The 21980-nt window shown below is 41.5% G+C and overlaps 1 protein-coding gene across 1 annotated transcript in view; it reads left to right on the top strand.

Annotated features, from left to right (window-relative positions):
* LOC132497831 (uncharacterized) overlaps positions 1–8326 on the top strand; it is a 35427-nt gene extending 27101 nt beyond the window's left edge. The window contains exon 6 of the mRNA XM_060111379.1: positions 4653–8326. Within this exon, the coding sequence (XP_059967362.1) occupies positions 4653–4803 (151 nt within the window). The 3' untranslated portion in view covers positions 4804–8326. The remainder of the gene's footprint in view (positions 1–4652) is intronic.
* The last annotated feature ends 13654 nt before the right edge of the window (positions 8327–21980 follow it).

Raw genomic sequence — 21980 nt, 5'->3', positions numbered from 1 at the left:
TTTTCTATGATGTCTCTTTTCTTCTGTGATCATACCCAGGGCCAGCCTGGAAGGAAGAAGGCAGATGACTGCAGCTCACATCCTGTACCTGGCCGGCCAGCGGCTCGGCTTGGCTGGGATAGTTCTCATTCTCACTGCTCACCGCTCCCCTGTTGAACACCAGGGAACCGCTCCCTGTTGAAACCCTAGTGCTTTTCTACTGCCGAGGGCCCCTTTCTACCTTCCTTCCCACCTGTTCCTCACTCCTTGACCTCGATCCATCCTGGGCCAGTCTCCTAGATGTCTCGTCTCCTCTGCCCACCTTTGGGGCTCTCCGCCCTGTGTTGCTGACTCCCGTTTCTCTCGGGGAGCCCTGCCGTGGGGGCCGTGCTGGAGGCCTGGCAGCCTTCCTCAAGTGGGCCTGGAGAGACAAGTCAGGAGTTCCAGGCTTGGCGAGGTTGAACTCTTCTTCGAGGATCCTGGGTTGGGCTCTTCACACCTTCTGCTCACTTAGTCCGACAGGCCGCCTGCTGAGGAGTGAGCTTCGTGGGTTTGATTTTCATCCAGGTTAGACTGAGGGGCCCACTGCTGCCCAGCTTCCCTTGCTATTGTAGCTCTTCCCTGGAGACAGCTCTGTGGGCAGGAGGGCGGGAGCAGTTTCCCGGGTATGGAGCTCTGGGGGGAGTCTGGTCTCCAGGCCTGAACTGGGACCAGTGGCCCTGCTGGGTTGCAGTGGTTTAGGATGTGCTCTCCCTCCTCAGTGGCCTTTCTCACTGTGCACTTGTTCTGGTCCAACCCGTTTTCCTCTCCGAGGCCAAAATGAACATTTCTTACTCTTAGACATCTGTCTGCATCTCTGTTTCACCTACTTGGTTTTTCATTGACGTTCTGAATCCTTAACCTGGCCCAGCAGCTTTGGGGTCCCTTGCTTATCTCCCCGGCACTGTCACTCATCTGTTGCCCCTTCTTCGCTTCAGTCACTTAGCATTTCCTCCTTCAAAGTGTCCTGTCCTTCCTTATTATGTCCCAGCTTTTAGTCGTGCTGTTCCCCTTCCTTGACATCCAACTACCCACCTCTATCTGTGTGGCTAACTTTGCCGCATCCTTAGAATCTTGGTTTAGAGTCCTTTCCTCGGGCAGCTGGGGGACTAGGCACGTGCTGCCTGTCGGGGATTCCCAGAGCCCCCTGCTGTTCTTCTCGGGGGTGGGGGTGGGGTGGGGGTGGGGTGGTGGTTTGTAACATTTTGCACCTCTTTTCCCAGCTCAGTGATGGCAGGGACAGCAAGGACTGTTTCCCCCACCCCCCCAACCATTCTTGGCATTTGGCATCCAGTAGGGCTGCAATAAATGTAAGCATTTCCCCTACAATGTGGGTTTGTACGATGCAAATTGGTTGCAATTCCATCTCTTTATATAGACCATGACTTACAGGATTGTGGTCTGGAGCCAGCCCTGGGGCCTAGTGGTCCACAGTGGTGGAAAAAGCTATGGCATCTGTTGAATACCTTTGTGCATCAAAGAATGAGTGATAAAGGTGACCAAAATTTATAAGAGGGCTCTGCTCAGGAGAAAGAAAAGCCTAGTGACGAATTTTCTGGAACAAAAGCTATACGGAATAGATTGCTGGATTTGCTCAGTGATATTTAAATTTTATACACTTATAACCACACCAAACACTATTATCATTGAACTTCAACACAGGAAAAAAAATTACTGTGTTTTTGAATGTCTAAAACTGTCTTCCTTTGCAATGAAAACATTCCTGTTGGATTTCGATGATGTGAGAGGATTCTTAGAAACACCGCTAACTTGTGGGATGAATGAGTGGATTTGAGGTTCACCTCCTAAACACCTGTTCTCTGCTTTGATCAGTCTCCCTCACGTGCTCTTGTGACCCTGCTTCCCGATTCAGGTGAAAGTTCTTGGTGGGATAATTTTCCCAAGGAGATCATTTTATCTGGTAGAGAGTAGCTCTGGAGTCTTAAGCAAGGTTGGTCAAGTGGAGGTAAAGCACGCCATGGACCAGGGAGCCCTGAAACCCTCCTCTGCGTGACCCCGCCCAGGAGGAATGGGGCTGGTGGGGTCTGACCGTGGTGTCCCTGCCCCTTTGAGTTGGCGGGGACAACCTCCTCTCTCTTGCACGTGAGTTCGTCTAGAAGTTGCCCTGTTGGTGGTGGGTGAAAATACCATTTCCAGGGAGAGGGTGTCCATTGGTGATCTACTGGTGTGAGGGTCTGCATGCTTCTGATGGAGGTTCTGACAGGTATGGAAAAGGGTCTGACCTTAGAACCGAGGCCTGGGCCCATTGTCCACCGCAGTGCCCCAAAGCCCTTTCTACCTTGCTCTGTTCTGGCAAGTTCCAAATGGGGGCAGAAAGGACTCTGGATGAATTTTGTTTGGATTGTTTTTCCCCTTTTCAAGGCTCCGTGCTGTAATCCAGACCGCTGAGAAGTATGACCCCAAGTTGTGGCTTTTCTGGGGAGACGGTCTTTTTATCAGGAGCTGGGAAAAGAATGTTTCCCTTTGGTTGCTGCCTCTGGTGCCTGATCTGACACTTTTCATAGGATTAGCAGTTTTGTTCCTTTTGTAAGTGGTCGTAGGCCCATAAGACAAGTTATCTATTATTTGTTGACCGGAGAAAAGATGATCTAGTTTTTATTTAGAAATCTTCTTCCATAAAACCTTGTTTTCTGTTGCATTTGAAAGAAATACAGTGATAGCATCTAAGCCCAAATTTTTTTGTTGTACTTTGGCTTTCCTGTTCTGCTGAAGCCTCTGTAAGCCTTTGTACCTCTCTCTACTCTTCAGAAGGAACAGGTTATATATTTTTTTCCATCTCAGAATCATCCAAATGAACAGGACTGTTTTAACAATCTGTGTAAACAGATGCAAAAAAAGGGGGAAGACTACTTTCTTTCTTTTTTTTCCTCCCCTCCCAGCAAGCTTTAGATCCATTTTGGTCATCCTAGAGATTAGAATAGGCCAATGTGAGTAAGAAGCAATGTGAAATGAAGAAATATTTTTGCATGTGTCCTTGAAACATGGGTCTTACCCAGGAGTATTGAGCCTTCTCCAAACAAAACTCTGGAAGTCACAGTTCATATCATCTTTAAGCCCTGGAGAGAGGGTTATTAATCTATGAAAATGAACAAACACTAGCTGTTTGCTATTCTGCTGTGCAGAGAACATTCAGTGACCTGACTAATCTCAGAGTTTCTTTCTCTAAATGCTGCACTTTTTACTCTTTACCCTGAAGTCTCAGGAAACGATTTCCTTAAAAAAATTTTTTTAAACTTTTCCATTTAAATGTGCAGGGGCTTCAAAGACTTCACTGGGATGGAAGTCCTATGTTTTCCTGTTTCTCTTATAGGACTAGTCACAACTACCCTTTTCTCTTGGTGGTGTTTTGCAGTCTGGGCCTCTGATTTAGTAAACATAGCCCTAAGGACCACAGTCATCTGGACCGTGTGCAGTGGCTAGTGTGTCATGGGTCCATCTCAGCTGATAATAGTGTATCACAGGAGTCAGAGTGCCTTGTATGACTGGTTGCCCTGGGCAGTCCTAATGATCCCTAGGAGCAGAGAGTATCCTCTTCCTTTTCTAGAGGAGGAAACAAAACCTAAGAGGTTGACAGATTTGCTGGGTTTCAGGGCTAAAACACACATGGCTTGTGCTGGCACCTGGCCTTCCGACTTGCATGAAGTTAAGTGCTTTCTCCATCACCTTGTGAAGCCAAGATCCCCCAGGCCTTATGCAGTTGTGTCTCTGAATCTGTAGCTGGAAATACAGAACTTTGCTTCATCGAAGGGGCCTAATAGAGCAGTTTTGAGATGGAGCTGGAAAGATGGAGAAAGACAAGAGTACAGCCCCTTGAATGTACACCATCCCCTCTTACCTCTTATAAATGTTGACATTAGTTTTTGTAGTGCCTAAGCTTGAACTTGACGGATAGGTAGAGAGTGTTTTTTCTTCTGCAGCCACTGCACCTTTAAAGTTAAGCTTCTCGAGCTATATTTCCTTTAATGCATCAGTGTTAGCAAAGTTAAAAACATCAGGAAATTGTACTGATCTCAACCAGGGAATCTCGAAAACTGATGCCATCTTCTCTGGGAAGTTCTTTCCTATGTGGGTGGGAAGGCATTACAGTCAGGTCACTTCCATATTGGTAGGTCCCTCCTGTCTTTCTGCTGGATGCTACAAAAGAGGGTAGAGGAAGCTCACGCAGCCACCTGTGAATCAGATGTATGCCTCCTGGTCTGGAGAGAGCCAGTGCGAGACACTGAGTTGCTTTCATGATGAGTATCTGCTGTCCTAGGACATCTAGCAGTTAATCTTTTAGTAAAAATCACCATCCATCTCTTGATGCCAGAAGCACGTATAATAACTGTTATATGAAGCCTTTTCTGTCTTTGCAGAAGTAACTGGTGCTGACGACCGTGCTGTTGGTTTCAGAAATACTTGGAATCTGATTCTCTTTGAGGCTTACAGAAGCTAGATTTTATATGTGGAATCCTCCTCAGTGATTCTGCAAACCAGACAAAGGCCATCTCTCTTGTAGGCCTGCCTCCTCCCCGCAATCTCTTTACAGCTTTTTCCGAGGAGTCAAGGCGCTGTAGCCTAGCTGGGGAGTTTTGCTTGGTGACGGAGTAGCTAAGAATGTTTCTCTCTAACAGGTCACAGAGAGCGCTGGTGGACATCTCTCCTTGCCCCAAGATCTTCGGTGGAAGTCCACGGGACTTGGTGTCTGTGCCGTTCAAAGTATATATGAACTCGCCAGGAGGCATAATGCGTCACCATTTAATTCTGGGCCACCCTAAAGGATGACACCCAGCTTCAGAGACCACCTCTTGGACATCATCCCCGAGATCCAGTGTTTTAGCTCCCCATTGTCTGAAATCCGTTTCTGACCGCGTTTGAGCTGCCTTAGGCTTAGGCATTCAGTGGCCAGTACCATGTTGCAGCTCCACACCTTTTGTCCCTTTCAGAGCAGCAGCTCGCTCTGAGCTCTTGTTGAGTCTTTTACGCAGATATGCTAGAAAACAGGCACCAACCCATTCTTCCCATCTTGGCATTTGCCCACAAGCCTAGTCCTGGGATGACCTGGAGCGGAGAGGCAGTGGAGGATAAATTCATCTTGTACAGACTTGTTGCTGCTAGTTCTAGCCTGTCTCTCGCCACAGATCTAGCTTTTAAATCCTCAAGTGATTGGTTTTGTGTAGGAATGTGTGGATTGTTGGATCGCAATAATTTTCTCCCTGAATTTCTAGTGTTTATATAAGCAGATGTATATTAAAAAAGTTCTATCATTGGTGTAAACAGCAGGGCCTATTTTTAATAGTTACAGGTGCTTAAAGATGGTGCAGAATAAAAATGTAAGGTGTTTTTTTTTTTAATTGCAAGTTGTGACACAACCAAAAGTCTGTATTAATGTTTTGCCAGGAAAGGGTCAACACGGAAAATTTGCAACAAAGACAAACTAGAATAGAACCAGTGCAAACAGAAGCTGACAAATATATGCCCCATGTTGGGAGTTCAGCCCCTGGAATGTTATGTAGGACAAAAGGAATGGAAGAGGTATTTCAGTAACATTTTGTTCTGTGTCAAAAACCTTGTGAAATATAAATCTGCTGTGTATTGGAGAATGGATACAGCAATTGATTTAGGTTGAATAGCTTTCATTTAACTAGAATATCCCCACAGAAAGCCGTTCTTGTTCTGACAACCATAGTTTTGTTTTTCTTGACTTAACGAAAATTGAATTCATGTTTACATATTTTATAGGATTGTTTTATGGACAAAGACACAGGTCAAATCCCATCCCAGCACAGTGGCTATTGTTATAGCAAATAGAAACATTTCTAACTGAAATAAAAACCATTTCTAAGCCATGGCCTGTGGCCCATAGTAATCATACGACATTGGTGTTATGAAACCGTTTGCAACTATCAATAATTCAGTCGTAGATGTGCTTTTTTTCTAATTCTGTTTTTAAAAAATATTCTAGTCTCTTGCCAACACACATACCCATGCATATACTTCACTGATTTGCATAGTAGAGAAGGAAGAATATGAATATGTATAATAGGAGTCAACTTTATTTTGGACTTTCTGGAACAGATCACTTTTTTTTCCTCCACATGATGGCTCCGTGAATTGCTTCCAATTATTGAACTTTCATAATTGCCCACAACTCTGTGTCCTTCTAAGGGTCTTGCCATGTTAACCAACCCAGCCAAAAGCTTGTAGCCAGTGATAGTGGTTTAAGAAGCTGAACTTCAGAATACCCCTGCAAAGGGTATTCTGTTATTCTCCATTTCTACACTTCTCAAGAAGAAATTAGGTGCTTGTTGTTTAGTTTTTTCAATTCCCAGATCATTCTGGCATTGATCTTGGACTCATTTGCAAACTATTACTCCTGAAACATTTTGGCTCTCTGTGGCCTATGGTTCAGTAGAATCTGAGGTTTTCCAGGTACATCAAAGACTTCAATTTTAGGGAAATTAATGAAAAGAAAACTTCTCTAGGAATAAATGTCTTTTAGGTTTTAGCGCTATTCTCCCTTCAAGGTTCTTAACTGGATGCCTTATATTTTATTTCCTTTCTGTATTTATACTAATTCGCTACTTGGGTTTACTGTTTTCTATTTGGAAACAGCTTTTAAAAAGTAACACAGAGCTTAAAAATATAAAACAGTTCCAACCTGCTCCATTCTTACCTTGACTATCTTTTCTGCCTTGTTGCTAGACCACTGCTTCTCTTTCTACTTCTCTTCTGGGATTTTATCTTGCTCAGCGATTCTAGTGTGTGATTCTGAATTCTATGGTTTGAGTTTCCTGACCAACTTCTCTTTGCATCTGAGTCTATTTCCTGTGCGTAAAGCTTTGGCATTCCATTCTCTGATCCTAGTCAAAAGTGAAACTTTTAGTGCTAATAAGATTAGTCCTTGCGACACTATTAATTCTTTACTCTCCATTTCTCACTCCATTGTTATTTCTCAAAGGCCAACATTTCTTTGTCATTAAGAACGTCATTAGGAGATGGTAACTACACTTGATGTGATTTCACAGTGTGTACAGATCTTGAACCATGATGTTGTACACCTGAAACGAATGTAATGTTTTATGTCAGTGATACCTCAATTTTTAAAAAAAGAGGAGAATAAAAAGACTTCATTTTGGTGTCACTTCCTTAAGACCTCCTGGACTTTTGTTTTACTGATAACACTCCACAGCTTCGAACTGCAGGAACCATCAACAGGTCTTCGACAAATTAGTTGTCCCTACACATGGTTTACAATATTACACTTGCTGTCTAAAAATAATTAAGCTTCTCTCAGTGTTCTTTGCTGTGGGTCAGGAACTTTATTTGCTTTGCCATCCAACACAGAAGTTAATCACAAATGGGTCCTCTGAACCAAATAATTAAAAATAGAGCAAAGTTTCTGAACCAGGCGGCTGGCAGAAAAGTCTGTACTTCCATCTGTGCATGGTTAGGGAAATATTTCATGATACTGAAATAGCATCAGCCTTGCTCTCTTTTGTGTGAGAGTGTATCTGTGTGACTGCATGTCATTCAGCTCTGAATGTTTGTTTGACAGTTAGCTAATCTTATATATATATATATGTATATGTATAAAAGTCACTGGCAAAGAAACAGGAAAGCAAATCCAGGTGTTCTGTGCATACATTCTTTCTTTGCTGGTTTCTGTGAAGGGAGAATGGTCTTGCTCTTGCTTTTCTGTTTAGTGAAAGTTTTCTCTAAGCATGTGCTTCAGAAACTTAAAGAGCATTACATTTTGACTTGAAAATCTTTATGTCTTTTGATTCTCTGTCTATGAATAACCTTTGCTGATAACTTTTATTTTTTTTTGTGGTACGCGGGCCTCTCACCGTTGTGGCCTCTCCCGTTGCGGAGCACAGGCTCCGGACGCGCAGGCTCAGCGGCCATGGCTGACGGGCCCAGCCGCTCCGCGGCATGTGGGATCTTCCCCGACCGGGGCACGAACCCGTGTCCCCTGCATCGGCCGGCGGACTCTCAACCACTGCGCCACCAGGGAAGCCCCTTTGTTAATAACTTTTAGGAGCTGTTCTTAGGTGAAATGCTGATGGATCTGTTTCAGTTTGGAATAATGACGGTTAGGAGTTTCTGCTCTCTGGAAGGAGACGTATGCCTGGAATATATATCAAACTCATAAACACTTTATGACAGAGGTACAGACATGCAAGTGACTGATTTTGAGAGAAATTTAATCCTTCAGTTTGGATTTTCCTTTGTTTTCACCAGTAATCAGTAACTTACCAAATATGTTCAGTTTTGGCCAGTTCTAAACCTATGCTATGACTTTAAAAGTATATTTTCTATTTTTAAGGCTCTAATTGCTATATGAAATAAAGATTATTCCCCTCTAGTATTTCTCTATTGCAACTATCTCTCTTTATCCCTGGAAAAGTCTTATTTTTTGGTTGATTTTCTTTCTCCCAGGAGAGCCACTGTATTAAATAACAACTAATGCTCAATAAATACACCAAAGGGAGATTTAGGAATTATTAAGAGAGAGGAAAAAAAAGGAAATGTCTTAATTTTCTTCCTTTGGCTCCGAAACATACGTATTTCTCAGAGTCACCAGTTTCTTTGTGCTTCCGGACACTTAGAGCCTAGGTGTACTCTTAATACTGTGATAATAGAATTAAATACTGAAAGTAAGAGCTGTGGATTGACCATGCTCACATAAATTGAAATTAAGGAAGGAGGAATATCTTCAATAAATGTCATTATTAATGTAGCAGCTAATTCTTGAGTTTAGCTATGAAGATCAACTAAAGTTGATGATAGTTTGATTATTTAGGTAGTTTGTCATTTATGAAATTTAAAACTTAATAGTTTGATTATTGAGGTACTTTGTCATTCATGAAACTCAGAATTTAATAGTTTGATCATTTGGGCAGTTTGTCATTCATGATGTTTAAGAGACCCTACACATCTCTCTGTCCAACCTCCTGAATTTACATTCAACTTAATTTTGTTCATTTCTTACAAACCTATGAATGCCCAGAGGGAACAATAAAGTTGAATAAATTGTGGCCTGTGGCTTCAAACAAATTAATCTTTGATTTCCTTTTCAATATTATTGGGGGAATAGCTTTTATTTATTTTTATTTATTTATTTTTAAATTTTATTTTTCGCTGTGTTGGGTCTTCATTGCTGCACGCAGGCTTTCCCTAGTTGCTGTGAGCGGGGGCTGCTCTTCGTTGCCGTGCATGGGCTTCTCACTGTGGTGGCTTCTCTTGTTGTGGAGCACGGGCTCTAGAGTGCGGACTCAGCAGTTGTGGCGCAGGGGCTTAGTTGCTCTGTGGCATGTGGGATCTTCTCGGACCAGGGCTCGAACCCGTGTCCCCTGCATTGGCAGGCGGATTCTTAACCACTGTGCCACCAAGGAAGCCTGGGATAGCTTTTAAAAAGATACACATGGATTTTGCTAATTGTTATTATTTGCTAATGTAAGATATTAGGATTTAACATATTTTGTGCACTCTGAATACTCATAAGGGCGAACGGTAGATGTCCTACTTTTCTTTTTTTGGCCATACCGTGTGGCATGTGGGATCTTAGTTCCCCGACCAGGGATCGAACCCCTGCCCCCTGCACTGGGAGCACGGAGTCTTATCCACTGGACCGCCAGGGAAGTCCTGAATGGTAGATGTCTTTAGACTTTAAAGTTAGTGCTGGATTGATCTTCTCTTATACGAGACAGCTGACATTGCTGATATTAATTAGACTCCCCTGAAAGGGTGCCTGGATAATCAAGTTCTTCACACTTTGCTTGTGGGAGTGTTAAATTTGTTTCTCTCATTCATTTCGGCATCTTCTGGACAACAGTATATGGCCTTTCAGTTTAAAAAACTCCATTTGATTGTTGATATCTTTATTCAATAAATCATTTGGTTGGCGAATATTGATTTACCAGATTCATGATCCAAAACACAAGAAACAGCACACACAGTAAAGAAAGGTCATTGTGCAGAGAACCTATCCTTTTAATAATAGTAATGGCTAGCTGGCAAATGGAGGATTTAGGGTATGTCAGTCACTGTGCTGATCACTTAATCTTCACAGTAAACCTAGTTGGTAGTTATTATCTCCACTCAACAGATAAGGTAACTGGGTTAGTAGCTTGCCCAAGGTCACACAACTAGTAAGTGGGAGGACTGGGATTCAACTCATACCATTTTAACTTCACACCCTATGCTCTTAACTAATTATACTTTATTGCTTACCACCCATGTCATCATGAGATTTGCAAAATTGCTTTTATGAATGTGAGGTATATACAGAAGCATAGTTGCAAACCAAGATAAACTGTGAAGAATGAGGATTCAGTGAGCACTCAACTAACTCTCCACCCAGATTTCGTAATTACCACGAATTCGATGTCCTCTCTATGGGGTCCTCCCCCATCACGTCACCTTTCTTCCCACCTCAGAAGTAGCCACTAAAGAAAAATGGTGTTTGAAAACATTTTTAACAAAAGTGCACACAAACCTATCACAGCCAGATGCTTATTTTGTTTTCCCTCCTTTTTCTCGTCTCTCCTCGCGGTTTGGTCATCTCATCTCTCGGTCATCCCTCCTTTTGCTCGCCATTGTGGGGCATGAAGAGGAACTGAGTCAGATGTGCATAAAAAGGTTAGGGAGAGTGTCCTCTGCTTGACGTGCAGGCCTAAATGCCATGACTGGTATGGGGGATTTTGTGGTGGGGTGATAGTTTCTTTGGTGCTCTCAAAGGACGCATCCCCTCCCAAGCAAGGCGTGCTCTGGAGGGATGCTAACAAACAGACCATCTGAGGGGGTGATTTAATGTGACTGGGCTGACACATCTCTAAAAAGCTTGTCAGGTTATAAGTCACAAATATTAGCCATACAGACACGTGGTTCCTTAGTAGCATGACTCTTAAAATAGCGATACGTTTTTGGTAACCAATGTGAGGGCACTTCATAACACAATCAAAAGCCATTGAGTAGAACATGTTAAGATAGTGTAACCTTGTTGTCCCCTAATGCTTGAATGCTGTCTTTCAGCAAGTAGTAATACCTTGTACAATATGTAAAAATCAAAATGGGTTCAGGCCTGGTGGGAATAATATAATTCTTTCATCAGTTGAAAAGTACATTCTAATAATTAACTACATTAAAAAAATAAGCAAAGGAGGTTTTTGGTTTTTGTTTGTAAATCGTACTCTGTTGCATGAAATTTTTTCCAAGGGTCATACAATTTTGTAGCAGAAGGTGGCAATTTAATGGACTCTTAGCTATTAAGGGCTTAGAGCTAGGTTACTTTTAAGTTACTCCCATGTCATTACAAAAATATGTAATGAATTTAAAAGATTAAAAATAATCACATCTAGTTGAACACAGAAGTGCTTATAAAGGCATATGTGTGTATCTGTATGTAGTCATTTGCACATACACATTTATATATGTATGTCTTGTATTAATATTTTTCTGGTGTTGCATGTGTTTGTAGGTATAGATATAGCATGCACTCTTTACAGAACTAATGTTAGGGGACCCTTTTATGAACCAACTATATGATTTGGAGCTTTATCAAATGTGATTTTTTCAAAGGTCACAATTTTGGCCTGTAATAAAAAGCAGTATAGTATTGAGGTTCAAGTGTGCGTATATGTCTGTCTATATCTTCTCCCTCTCATCTTTTGCTTAGAGAAAAATCTATGCTCAAACATACCAATGTGCCTACTAATAACTTCAAATATGAAAAAAAAGAGCTACATATGACACTTTGTTGCAGTTTTGTACATTGTCTCAAAAACATGCTGTAAAAATATGGAAACTAGAAAAATCTTGGCAAATGTAGCCTAAGAGTGTAGCTGATTTAAAAGCTGCATTTGAGTATTCTAAGTACGGTTCTGTGACAGCTATTACTATAGGAATTGGTACAGCTAAGAAAATTTACACTTTAATACTTTAGAGCAAATAATTGCTTAGGATGCTTTAAATAGCACAGGAAATGTGTAGAGTGTTTACTTGACATTTGTTATATTGAACACTAATACTGAAACAGATTCTTTGACCACAGAGAATGCCAGTGTAGGTAGGATGGGGGTAGACCGGAGAGAGAGACAGACAAAAAACAGCCAGCATGATTAGATAAAAATAAAATGGCAAATGAGCTTTTTCATGATTAGAGCTATAGCAGAAAAAGAAAATGCCCATTTGTTCGATCAAGTTGTCTTGGAGTGTGGTAGCAGAAAGCAAAGCAAACAACTCCCTGGGGTTAGGTTTCTCCCGGTTTTAAGGTCCTGAAGTATGCTCAAGGCTCTCTTCAAAGCCTTCCAGCCCTTGGCTACTCTGGTTTAATTTTTAAGGTCCTGAAAGCGAGAGGAATGACCTCCCTTTTTATAAAACAGAAAGAAAAAAAATCCCTTTTGTTATCTGTTTAATCTGCACATGCTGGTGAGTGTTTTTTTACGATAGCTCTGGCGCCCTCATTTCTCAGTGCAGCTCAGTACTTGTGATGTTCCCCCACCCCCCCGAATGCATGTTGCACTCCCAGAGCCTTCTTTTCACCCTTGCCAGGCACTGTTCATGCGATTCTTATCCTAGGACGGGGTCTAGTGCAGTTGAGTGCTGCCCTAACTGCAGAGCATTTCTTTTTGCACCAACTGCTTACCTCGCACTGTGATTCAGCTGCATTTAATGGGAAGAAAATAGGATATACTTTAGGCTACTAAATCCTGTCCCATTCATATATGTTTGAGTCAATTGTACAGTGTCTTAAAGGGAGTTTTAAATGCCTGTGTTAAAAACGAATTGGTATGTGTGATAGGTCCAAGAATGTGAAATTGTGCAATGTTAATGAAATTTGTTAAAAGCTGCTTCCTTCTAGCTTGTCAACATGAGCCGCTGTAAAATACACAAGGGAATTTTTTTTTTTTTTTTTTTTTTTGCGGTACGCGGGCCTCTCACTGTTGTGGCCTCTCCCGCTGCGGAGCACAGGCTCCGGACGCGCAGGCTCAGCGGCCATGGCTCACGGGCCCAGCCGCTCCGCGGCACGTGGGATCTTCCCGGACCGGGACACGAACCCGTGTCCCCTGCATCGGCAGGCGGACCCTCAACCACTGCGCCACCAGGGAAGCCCCTACCCAAGGGAATTTTGAAAACAGCAATCAAGAGTCAAAACTTCACGGTGCCGTGTGGCCCAGCACCCAGAAAACTCTGAGGTGGAGAGGCTGTATTTATGGCTTTTCCACTGACTGGAGAGTTGACCTTGAATAAATCATGTTTAACTTCTCTGTGCTTCAGTTAGCTTTTGAAAGACGTGTGGTTGTGTATAGCCAGTGGGAAGGCAATAACTGAAATTCACAACAAAAGGAGAACTTGAAGGAAAATTTTATTATAAAAGAGCCGTGGGCATGAATGCAGGCCTTATGTAGGGTACTATAAATACGTCTTGGTACACATGGCTCCTAAGAAATGTAGAGGGTTTTATTCTAATACTCTTCCTGTATTTTGTAGAATTAAAATATATATATATATATATATATATTTTACCTTTTAATTCCAGAAAGCTTTGTGTTCAGACATTTTTTTTCTATAAGTTCCACCTTATATAAAGGGATTTTTTTTCCTTTAGAATGTTACAATTTAAATTGTAATCGAGCAGTAACAAATTCCATTTAATATACAAAGACATTGAATTTTATTTTTAAAAGGGTATTCCAAGTTGTTATTTATTTTAAAAAGTTTATTTCTTTTTAGTCTGTTGCTACCCCTGCAGTGATCTCAGTGGTTTTTCATTCATCCGGGGAGTAAGGAAGAAGAGTGTCCAACATTTAATATGCCTGAAACACTAGCAAGCACAAAACACTTAAGTACCCATGTGACTTACGGCCAGTGGGCTGGCTTCCCCTTCCTAGTGTGTCAGCAGTCAGCTGGAAGGACCAGAATCCATAGGTGAAAGTAAGATATAACCATGGGGATTGAGAATCAAAGGAGGGCTTTTTAGTTTGTGGTGCCCAGAGCCACACATCACTGCAGGAAGTTGTTGGGTCTCAGGAAACCAGTCGCTGATAGGTCCCCCTAACCCACATCTCCCTGGTCAAGCCCTGGCAGTTAATTGCCTCATTTAAGTTACATTGTTGTAAAAGGGACATAAGTACTGCAGATCCAGATGCTGCAATTTGAACAAAAGGTTATGAGCTTTCCATGTTACTGAGGGCCTAACTCCGGAGTCTCAGGTGGAGTTGTGCCGTGTGTAAATATAAGCCTCCAGCTCTGAGCTTAAAGAAAACATTTCAAAGAAAGCCAGAGAAAAAGCTTATAGATTTAGCACCATATCCATGACTCACTTTCTCTTTGCTCTTTCCGTCCAGCTGTTACTCATTTTACCTCGAACCCCACAAGAAGGCTCCTTGTGATGTTTTTCCTTCGGCTGCTTTGCCAAAAATATAAATACACGCCTTGGGAGAATAAGGGTGAGAGAGAGAAGAGATAGAGGTCACAATTTTTAAAAAAATTAATTTTATTTTTGGCTGCGTTGGGTCTTCGTTGCTGTGCGGGGGCTTCAGTAGTTGTGGCTCGCAGAACACAGGCTCAGTAGTTGTGGCACACGGGCTTAGTTGCACCGCGGCATGTGGGATCTTCCCAGGCCAGGGCTCGAACCCGTGTCCCCTGCATTGGCGGGCGGATTCTTAACCACTGTGCCAGCAGGGAAGTCCAAGGTCACAGTTTTTAATCCTGGTTCTGCTGATAACAAACTCCATGACCAGATACTTTGTACAAAAAGGGAGGATGGTTTTGAAATTTCCTTCTCAGTTGCCAGATGGCAGCCATCTCTCCGTAGAAGGGCTTGTCTCAGATGTCCACTGTGTTTGGATTGCTGAGGTACCACTTGGATCCGCTCTCCTGGGCTTTCGGAAGTAGCCCTGGAGGTGTGAGAGCAGCCTTAAGAATCCTTAGCGATTGGGACTGAATTATCAGGAGAACAGGAAGGGATAAAGGCTACGTGGTAGGGAACAGGGTGCCAAGCTATTCTGAAGCTGCTATTTAAACTTGGCCTGTTATGCCCGTGTGTTCAGTTATTGTTGGATATCCCAGGATTTTGTATTTCCTGTGATACGAATGCCAGCCCTGCCACTTACTAGCTTGGTCAAGTCACTTAATGCCCCAGTTTCTTCATCTGAAAAGGGGGGATTATAATCAGCATGAGGATTAAATAAATCAGTATTATGTAAGACGCTTAGAAGAGCACTTGGGACCTGGTCAATGCTGCTGATGCTTAGTACTGTTATGTTATTGTTTTCCTTTGGGGTTTTCTAATTTATCTGTGTAGTGTTTAGGGCAAAGTAACAGGCATGTGGGAGGTGGAAAGTAACAGGCATGTGGGAGGTGGTGGTGGCGTTGGTGAGAGGGTGACCGAGGGTGGTAGAGAGTGTGGACATAACCTGGTGTCACCCCAGGTCTCAGCCTTTGCCTGTGCCTATCATGTTTATTTCTGACCACCAGGCTTGGCTCAGATTCTTCCCTCACCCCTCGGCCTTTACTCCCACATTCTGCCCTGCCGTGAACGTCCAGCATGAGCCTCCCCTTTTCCAGGACGGAAAGGTTTCCCCAGCTATTTCAGCCTAAACCAGTCTCCTTCCCCACTTCCCTCAGTTCCTGTGTACTCGTCTGCACAGCTCATTTTATCGTGTCGTTATTGCTTCATTCCGTTTCTTAGAGGTCTTGCTTCCCAGTCAGCCTCCACGTGACTGGGGGCTCTTGCCGCCTCTCAGGGTCCAGGGCAGTGAGACAGAAAGAGCAAGGATCAGGGAGGAAAGGAACCTGCTTCCTTCTCTCTAATAAACTCAGCATGCTCACGACATTTGATCTCTCTAATCCTCAGAGCTTTGAAGGTAAAATGAGGGTCTGGACTAAGTGACCTCTGAATTTTCCCTTGCAGCTTCATCGTTTGAGAGTAGTACAGATGTGCATAAATCTGTGTAGAAGGAGTGAACGAATGTCCACTCTCCAGTGGCTCAGGACAGCTTTAGTTATATTTGTGCCCAGTAGCATCTCTGCTTGGTGAATGGAAGAAACAGTCTACATGATGAAGGTTTCACTTTCATTGGACAGAAATTTTGTTCGTTTTGATCCTTTCATGGTCTGAATTCGTGTCCACATCTGAGTTTATATTAGTAACTTGCCAGTGAAAAAAAGATTTTCTGTGCTAAAAAGTAATACAAATGATATCACAGGCAAAATGTTGAGTACATTAGAAAGGAAAAGAGTACACAAGAAAGCACTTTAGAAGTCCCTTTTTGCATGCATTGCTATTTTATATAATATAAATATAAAGCTCTCATAGTGTATTCACTTAATAATTTATTGCTCATTTTGAAGTTTTTCTGTAAGTACTTAAGAGATTTAAAACTATATCTTTTTTTAATTGAAGTTTAGTTAATGGACAGTATTATGTAAGTTACAGGGGTACAATATAGTGAGTTCACAATTTTTAAAGGTTATACTGTATAGTTATTATAAAATATTGGCTGTATTTCCCATGTTGTGCAATATATCCTTATAGCTTATTTTATAAATAATAGTTTGTACCTCTTAACCCCCTGCTCCTATATTGCCCCTTCCTCCTTCCCACTGGTAACCACTAGTTTGTTTTCTCTGTGTGTCTGCTTCTTTGAAACTATATCTCTTTTTAAAAGTTTATAATTTGGGCTTATTTTCTTATTCATATTAGGCATCTTATCTGAACCCAATTTACCGAGCACTTATTATTATTTTTGGTATGTTTTTGGTGTGTTAGGAGAATTTATATATATATATATATATATATATATATATATATATATACACAGTAGCTGAAATTTCTAGCATCAAGTCTTAATATTTTGGCATTATTTATGCATTTCATTTATTCCTCTTCCCTAATTATCTACATCTGGATCAAAAATTGATTGTTCCTTTATCATATTTAAGGCATCCATTTACTTTATGATTTTATGAATATTGGAAAATTTTGAACTTACTGATCTTCATTTACTAGGGCAAGAGAGAGGGAGGGAGAGATAGAAAGAGACGGAATGGAATTTGGCCATTTATTTATGTCTGTAACCGTCTTTGTACATGAGAGAAATGACTTCATAATTGAGGAGGCTTTTGGTAATAAGCCACTATGTTTTCAAGTGAATTACTCTCTGGAAAAAAATAGCCTTTGAAATATTATGTCATACAAGTTCAGACCAAGGAGGGAGTAAGTTGACTATTTAATTAGGCTCCATATGGCTTGAACTCTTGGGAGAGCCACCTGAAACAGGACCCTGTCAAGAAATTATTCTGTGTCATACATAATCATGTTCAAGAGGTCTCGGTAATTTGCATTGAAAAATGATAATTGGCATCATCCTCAAAGATAAGTTCTGTGACCTTAGATGTTTTCTGATTCAGCTTAACAGTGACACTAAGGTTTATACTGAAACCTCTCCGAATATTACTGGGAACACCCCACCCCCAACTTTTTATAGTTCACTGAGTGTGAAGAGCTCCTTCCTAGTATTTCATCTTAATCCAGTGATTGGCTTCCATGTTATAACCAAAAGGAAAATGTCTCTGGGTGTGGTGGGGAAGGGGAACTTGCAGGACACGGGGTCAAGAAGGTAGAGAAACGCCAGCTGCTTTTATTGAGCAAATATTTACCGATCATTCCTGCCCCTGTGCATTTGTTCCTTGTGCACTGGGATCTGAATTGATCAAAAAGGTCTGCATTTATGGAGTCTTTCCTCATAGAAATGCTTAGGCTTCCCTTGGATGCTTTGTCCTCTTTTTTAAAAAATGGTGCAGAAGAATGCTGGCCTGAGTGTAGTCCATTTGTATGGAGATGGCTCTCTCCCTTATCTGGGCATACATTTTGTTGGAGGAGAGACGGTGGGAGTAGGTAGTAACCAAATATGTACCCTGAGTGCAAGTGATAATTGACCTCACTGATTAGAGAGAGGAGGGAAACATAGTTTATAAGTCTTCTTCATAGGGTATTTCAAGTTAGATGTTTTTCTGAATTTGGTTTCTGATTTGAAAACTGGACCGAGCTGTTTTTTCTTTCATCCGAACAAATTTACCGTGAATTGAGGGGTAGAGTGTTTCTTAAGCCTCAGATCTTTAGGCAGCGACTCATTTCCGTGTTGTTGAGACATTTTCTAGCCTTTATTGCTGCGTGTAGCTCATGCTTTTCTCTGGATGTTTTGACTCCTTAAGAAACTCGCAATAACAAATTAACAATCACACTCCTGTGGAATGAAAACACGCTGTAGTGGAGTAATAAATAGCAGTTCTGGAAACCTGAGTAAACAGAAAACTCTGCTTTCTTGCTAAAGAAGGCTCTAGAGAAGGCGTCCAGCGTCCAACAGATACAAAGCAAGGCACACCATGTAAAGCAAAAAGACACGAATGTGCTTTTCATTTTAATTGTCCAAGGGATTGTGGGGTGGAAACCGTAGATGCACTTTCATTCTTTAAAACTTACTAAGTAAATTATTTTCAGTCTTCTGACCTTCCTTCCCTCAAGTGGACCATAACTGATCAACAGGTTTGACTTGTTAAAATGAGCTGTATTTGTTTGGGAACCCCACGGTGGCCTGGGGCTTCTCCACCTCTTGTCTTTCTCTGGTCTAACTGGGAATAGCCCTGGGCCTTGACCTTGCTGGGGAAGATGTGAATCAGCACAGTGCTAAGACGGGGTGCTGCCCAGGTACTGCTCGTCCATGTACAACCCTGGTCTGTCTCATCGAGTGGCCCATCGAAATTTTTCTATCACAATGAGATTATAGTCAGCTCCAGGGGCTATTTCCATCCACCCTACATCGGACTTTTTATATCACAATGAGATTGTAGTCAGCTCCAGGGGCTATTTCCATCCACCCTATTCATGGAGTTGCTTGCTCTGGTGGTGGTGGATGGAGTAAAAGTATACCCTCCCAAGGATCATTACTGACCAGGGTTCTTGGCCTTCCCTATCAATAGAAAATGATAAGAGGCCAGACAAGAAATTCAGGTGAGGCTTTTCTGGGGCCCCTGCTGCAGCAGAAGGGAGCAAAAACAACAGGTTGCCTTGCTCACTCCCCAAGGAGGGGTGATCTGGTTCCTTACATGTGGTAGGGATGGGTCCAGGGGTCAGGCTGGAGGGGCGGCTTAGGCAGTCTGCTTGCCCCTTTGGCGGTGCTGTGTGCAGGGGGCATGCCCAGTACCCTGCTTTTGCTCCCGGTCCTCAGAAGTGGCAGTTGGCTTTTTGTATCTTGTTGTCTGTAATTTGCCCCAACTGCACATGCACGCAGCCATTTTTAGTCCCATATAGTTTCTTTGTATTTCGTTGCTCAAGGAGATGTTTGTCCAGGTGCAAACACTGCAACAAAGGGCTCCAGGTCCCAGGTCCTAGCCTGTCTCAGGGTGAACACTTGATGTGACTAGAGGCCATTGTCATGGAAGAAGATGTTACAGCTCCTTTATGACCATACGTGCTTGGAGGAGAACATTGATGCCCACAGAATCTGAATGCCTGGGCACTTTGGATTTCCCATTAATCAAAAAGACACCTTAAAGAACCTGCTGAGATTTCATGAATTTTCTCTAGATTCCTACTGAGGAATTGGAGGTAAGTTTTTTCCTCCTTGCCTGTTTCAGTGTCTCATGAAATGTGCCCATATTTAACGCGTCCAGTTGAAAAATGGAATGCCATCCACTTTGTACTTAGGACAGTGAAGTTTTTCCCACACCTGGCTGGAGGAGCTGAGTTGGCTCACCTTCCAGTCTGAGGCATGTGAGTCAGACAGAGGCAAAGATTTAAATGTTATTAACATGAGAAAAATCTTTTGAATGTGAAGTCATCATGGTTGAGGTTACTTTGAACATTCCTCATAGTCTCTTTTATGATTTGTACCGGAATCAACACGCTTTAGTTTTTATGCTAAAAAACACTGTGGATGGATGGAGTGAAAATGGACATGAATTTGAAATTGCATGATAGTCAGAAACTTTCGTATTACAGAAATGTTATACTGTGATAAATATTTCGTGAAGCTCCTTGGCTCACGGGCTATTTTTTAATGGCTTTGGCGTTCAGGAATTTTGAAAGTCAGATTCTTTGTAATTTAAATTTCCTTCTAAGCAAGGGAGTACACTATGTTATTAATTTTTAAAAAATATATACTTAGAAGTTCAGATTGTGTAATTATCTTAATGCTCCATAGCCTCTTTTCTGACTAAACGTTGGAACTTATGCTGTTGAATGCAGGGAATTTGTCCAGAAAAGCTTAAGGAAATTTAGCCTACCCAGGGAAATTTGCTAGATTTATAAATAAAAGGTTTAACTAAAGGGATGATACATAGCAATTTTATCTTATCTATAAAAGATTGCATTTGAATTTTGTCTCTTAGCCCTTTTAGGATTAAGTAATAATCGTAGCTTGTTTTTTGGTAGATGATTTATAGTAATAAGTTTTGTGCAATCCGACTGTGGGTAATTGAACTCATTTTAAGTGTGTAAGGATAGACTGCCTTTTAAAGGATCACAAAAAGGCATCTTTTTTATAAAGTGAAAATGTCCCCAGAGATGGCCCACCGGAGATCTTGAAGTGTGAAAGAAAGATAATATAGTATGTCACTCTGTCTCTTGAAGGAATGGCCTCTTCTATTGGAAAATAACTTTAAAGAATTCAAAGTTTAGAATTTTTAGTTGAAATGATTTATAAATCATGGCACTGGCTTTTAATCCTTGGTAGAATTCTTCTTAGAAATAAAGAAGCCTGCATAAATGTTTATATGAACATAACCTTAAGTATTTAAAATGTAGCATACCAACCTTATTTAAAGACAACTTTATGCATGACAGTGCACATTTACAGTTCCTGGATAAAAATTCTTTGTACCTTTTTTGGAAGAAAAATCTCACATAGTTTAAAAAATTTTTTTTCCTTTTAACTCTTAACTGTAACAAAGCTTTTGAGCAGAGTAGGAAACTAGTATTGTTACTCACACTTATTGCCATATTGTTACTCACACTTACTGCTAGTGTTGTTACTCACAGAACAGGGGAAGCAACACTATATGTTCAACTTTAGCAAGTTAGATGCATTAACTTATTCATTTAAAGAACTTGAGTGACAAAACCTTAATTTTAGAAAATATTAAATTAAACCTAAATTATAGAAAATATTAATAGTGCTTAGCAACGCTGGTATAGAATCAGGTCTGGTTACTATAATGACTCAGACGCTTTATAATTTGACATATTTTCTCTGTTTAAGCTTAAGTTTTTTCCTATTATTTTGGATTTTTAAAATTATTATTTACTGTGGGTTCAGCACTCATACAAGGGGAGAGAAGGGGAGAGAAATACAGGTGGGTGATCAGGGGAGGAGGCGGGGCGCCCGTGGGCTGACACTGCAGTAAGATGGTGGGGAGTCTGCATTTCTGGTCACTGGACTTTCTCAGAACGCCCCATGGCTCCCCAGTAACTGTATTTACATGACGTTATACGAATATGTGTTTTTCTGGGGCGAGGGTTGTAGCTTTCACCAGATCGTCAAAGAATTCTCTGTCCCTCCAAAGTTCTATAAGAACCACTAATGTAAAATTGAAAGGTCCGGATATCTTCGAGGGTAAGACGTTAAGTATGAGTTACAGAAAACAAGCCATGGGTTACCTTTTTTACACAATTAAAAATGACCATGACAACCATAAATTTGTTTTCTATGTCTGTGAGTTGATAAAATAGATGAACAACAAGGTCCTACTGTATAGCACAGGGAACTATATTCAATATCTTGTAATAACGTATAATGGAAAATAATCTGAAAAAGAATATATATATGTGTGTATCACTTTGCTGTACACCTGAAACTAACCTAACATTGTAAATCAACTACACTTAAATTAAAAAAATGACCGTGACATGGCCACGAATGAACTACGTTAAATTGGCATTGCAAACCCACCTGGTA

This window comes from Mesoplodon densirostris, chromosome 10, assembly GCF_025265405.1.
Source record: "Mesoplodon densirostris isolate mMesDen1 chromosome 10, mMesDen1 primary haplotype, whole genome shotgun sequence".
Lineage (NCBI taxonomy): Eukaryota > Metazoa > Chordata > Mammalia > Artiodactyla > Ziphiidae > Mesoplodon > Mesoplodon densirostris.
Note: the sequence above shows the minus strand (reverse complement) of the source record. Positions and strands in the feature narration are given on the sequence as shown.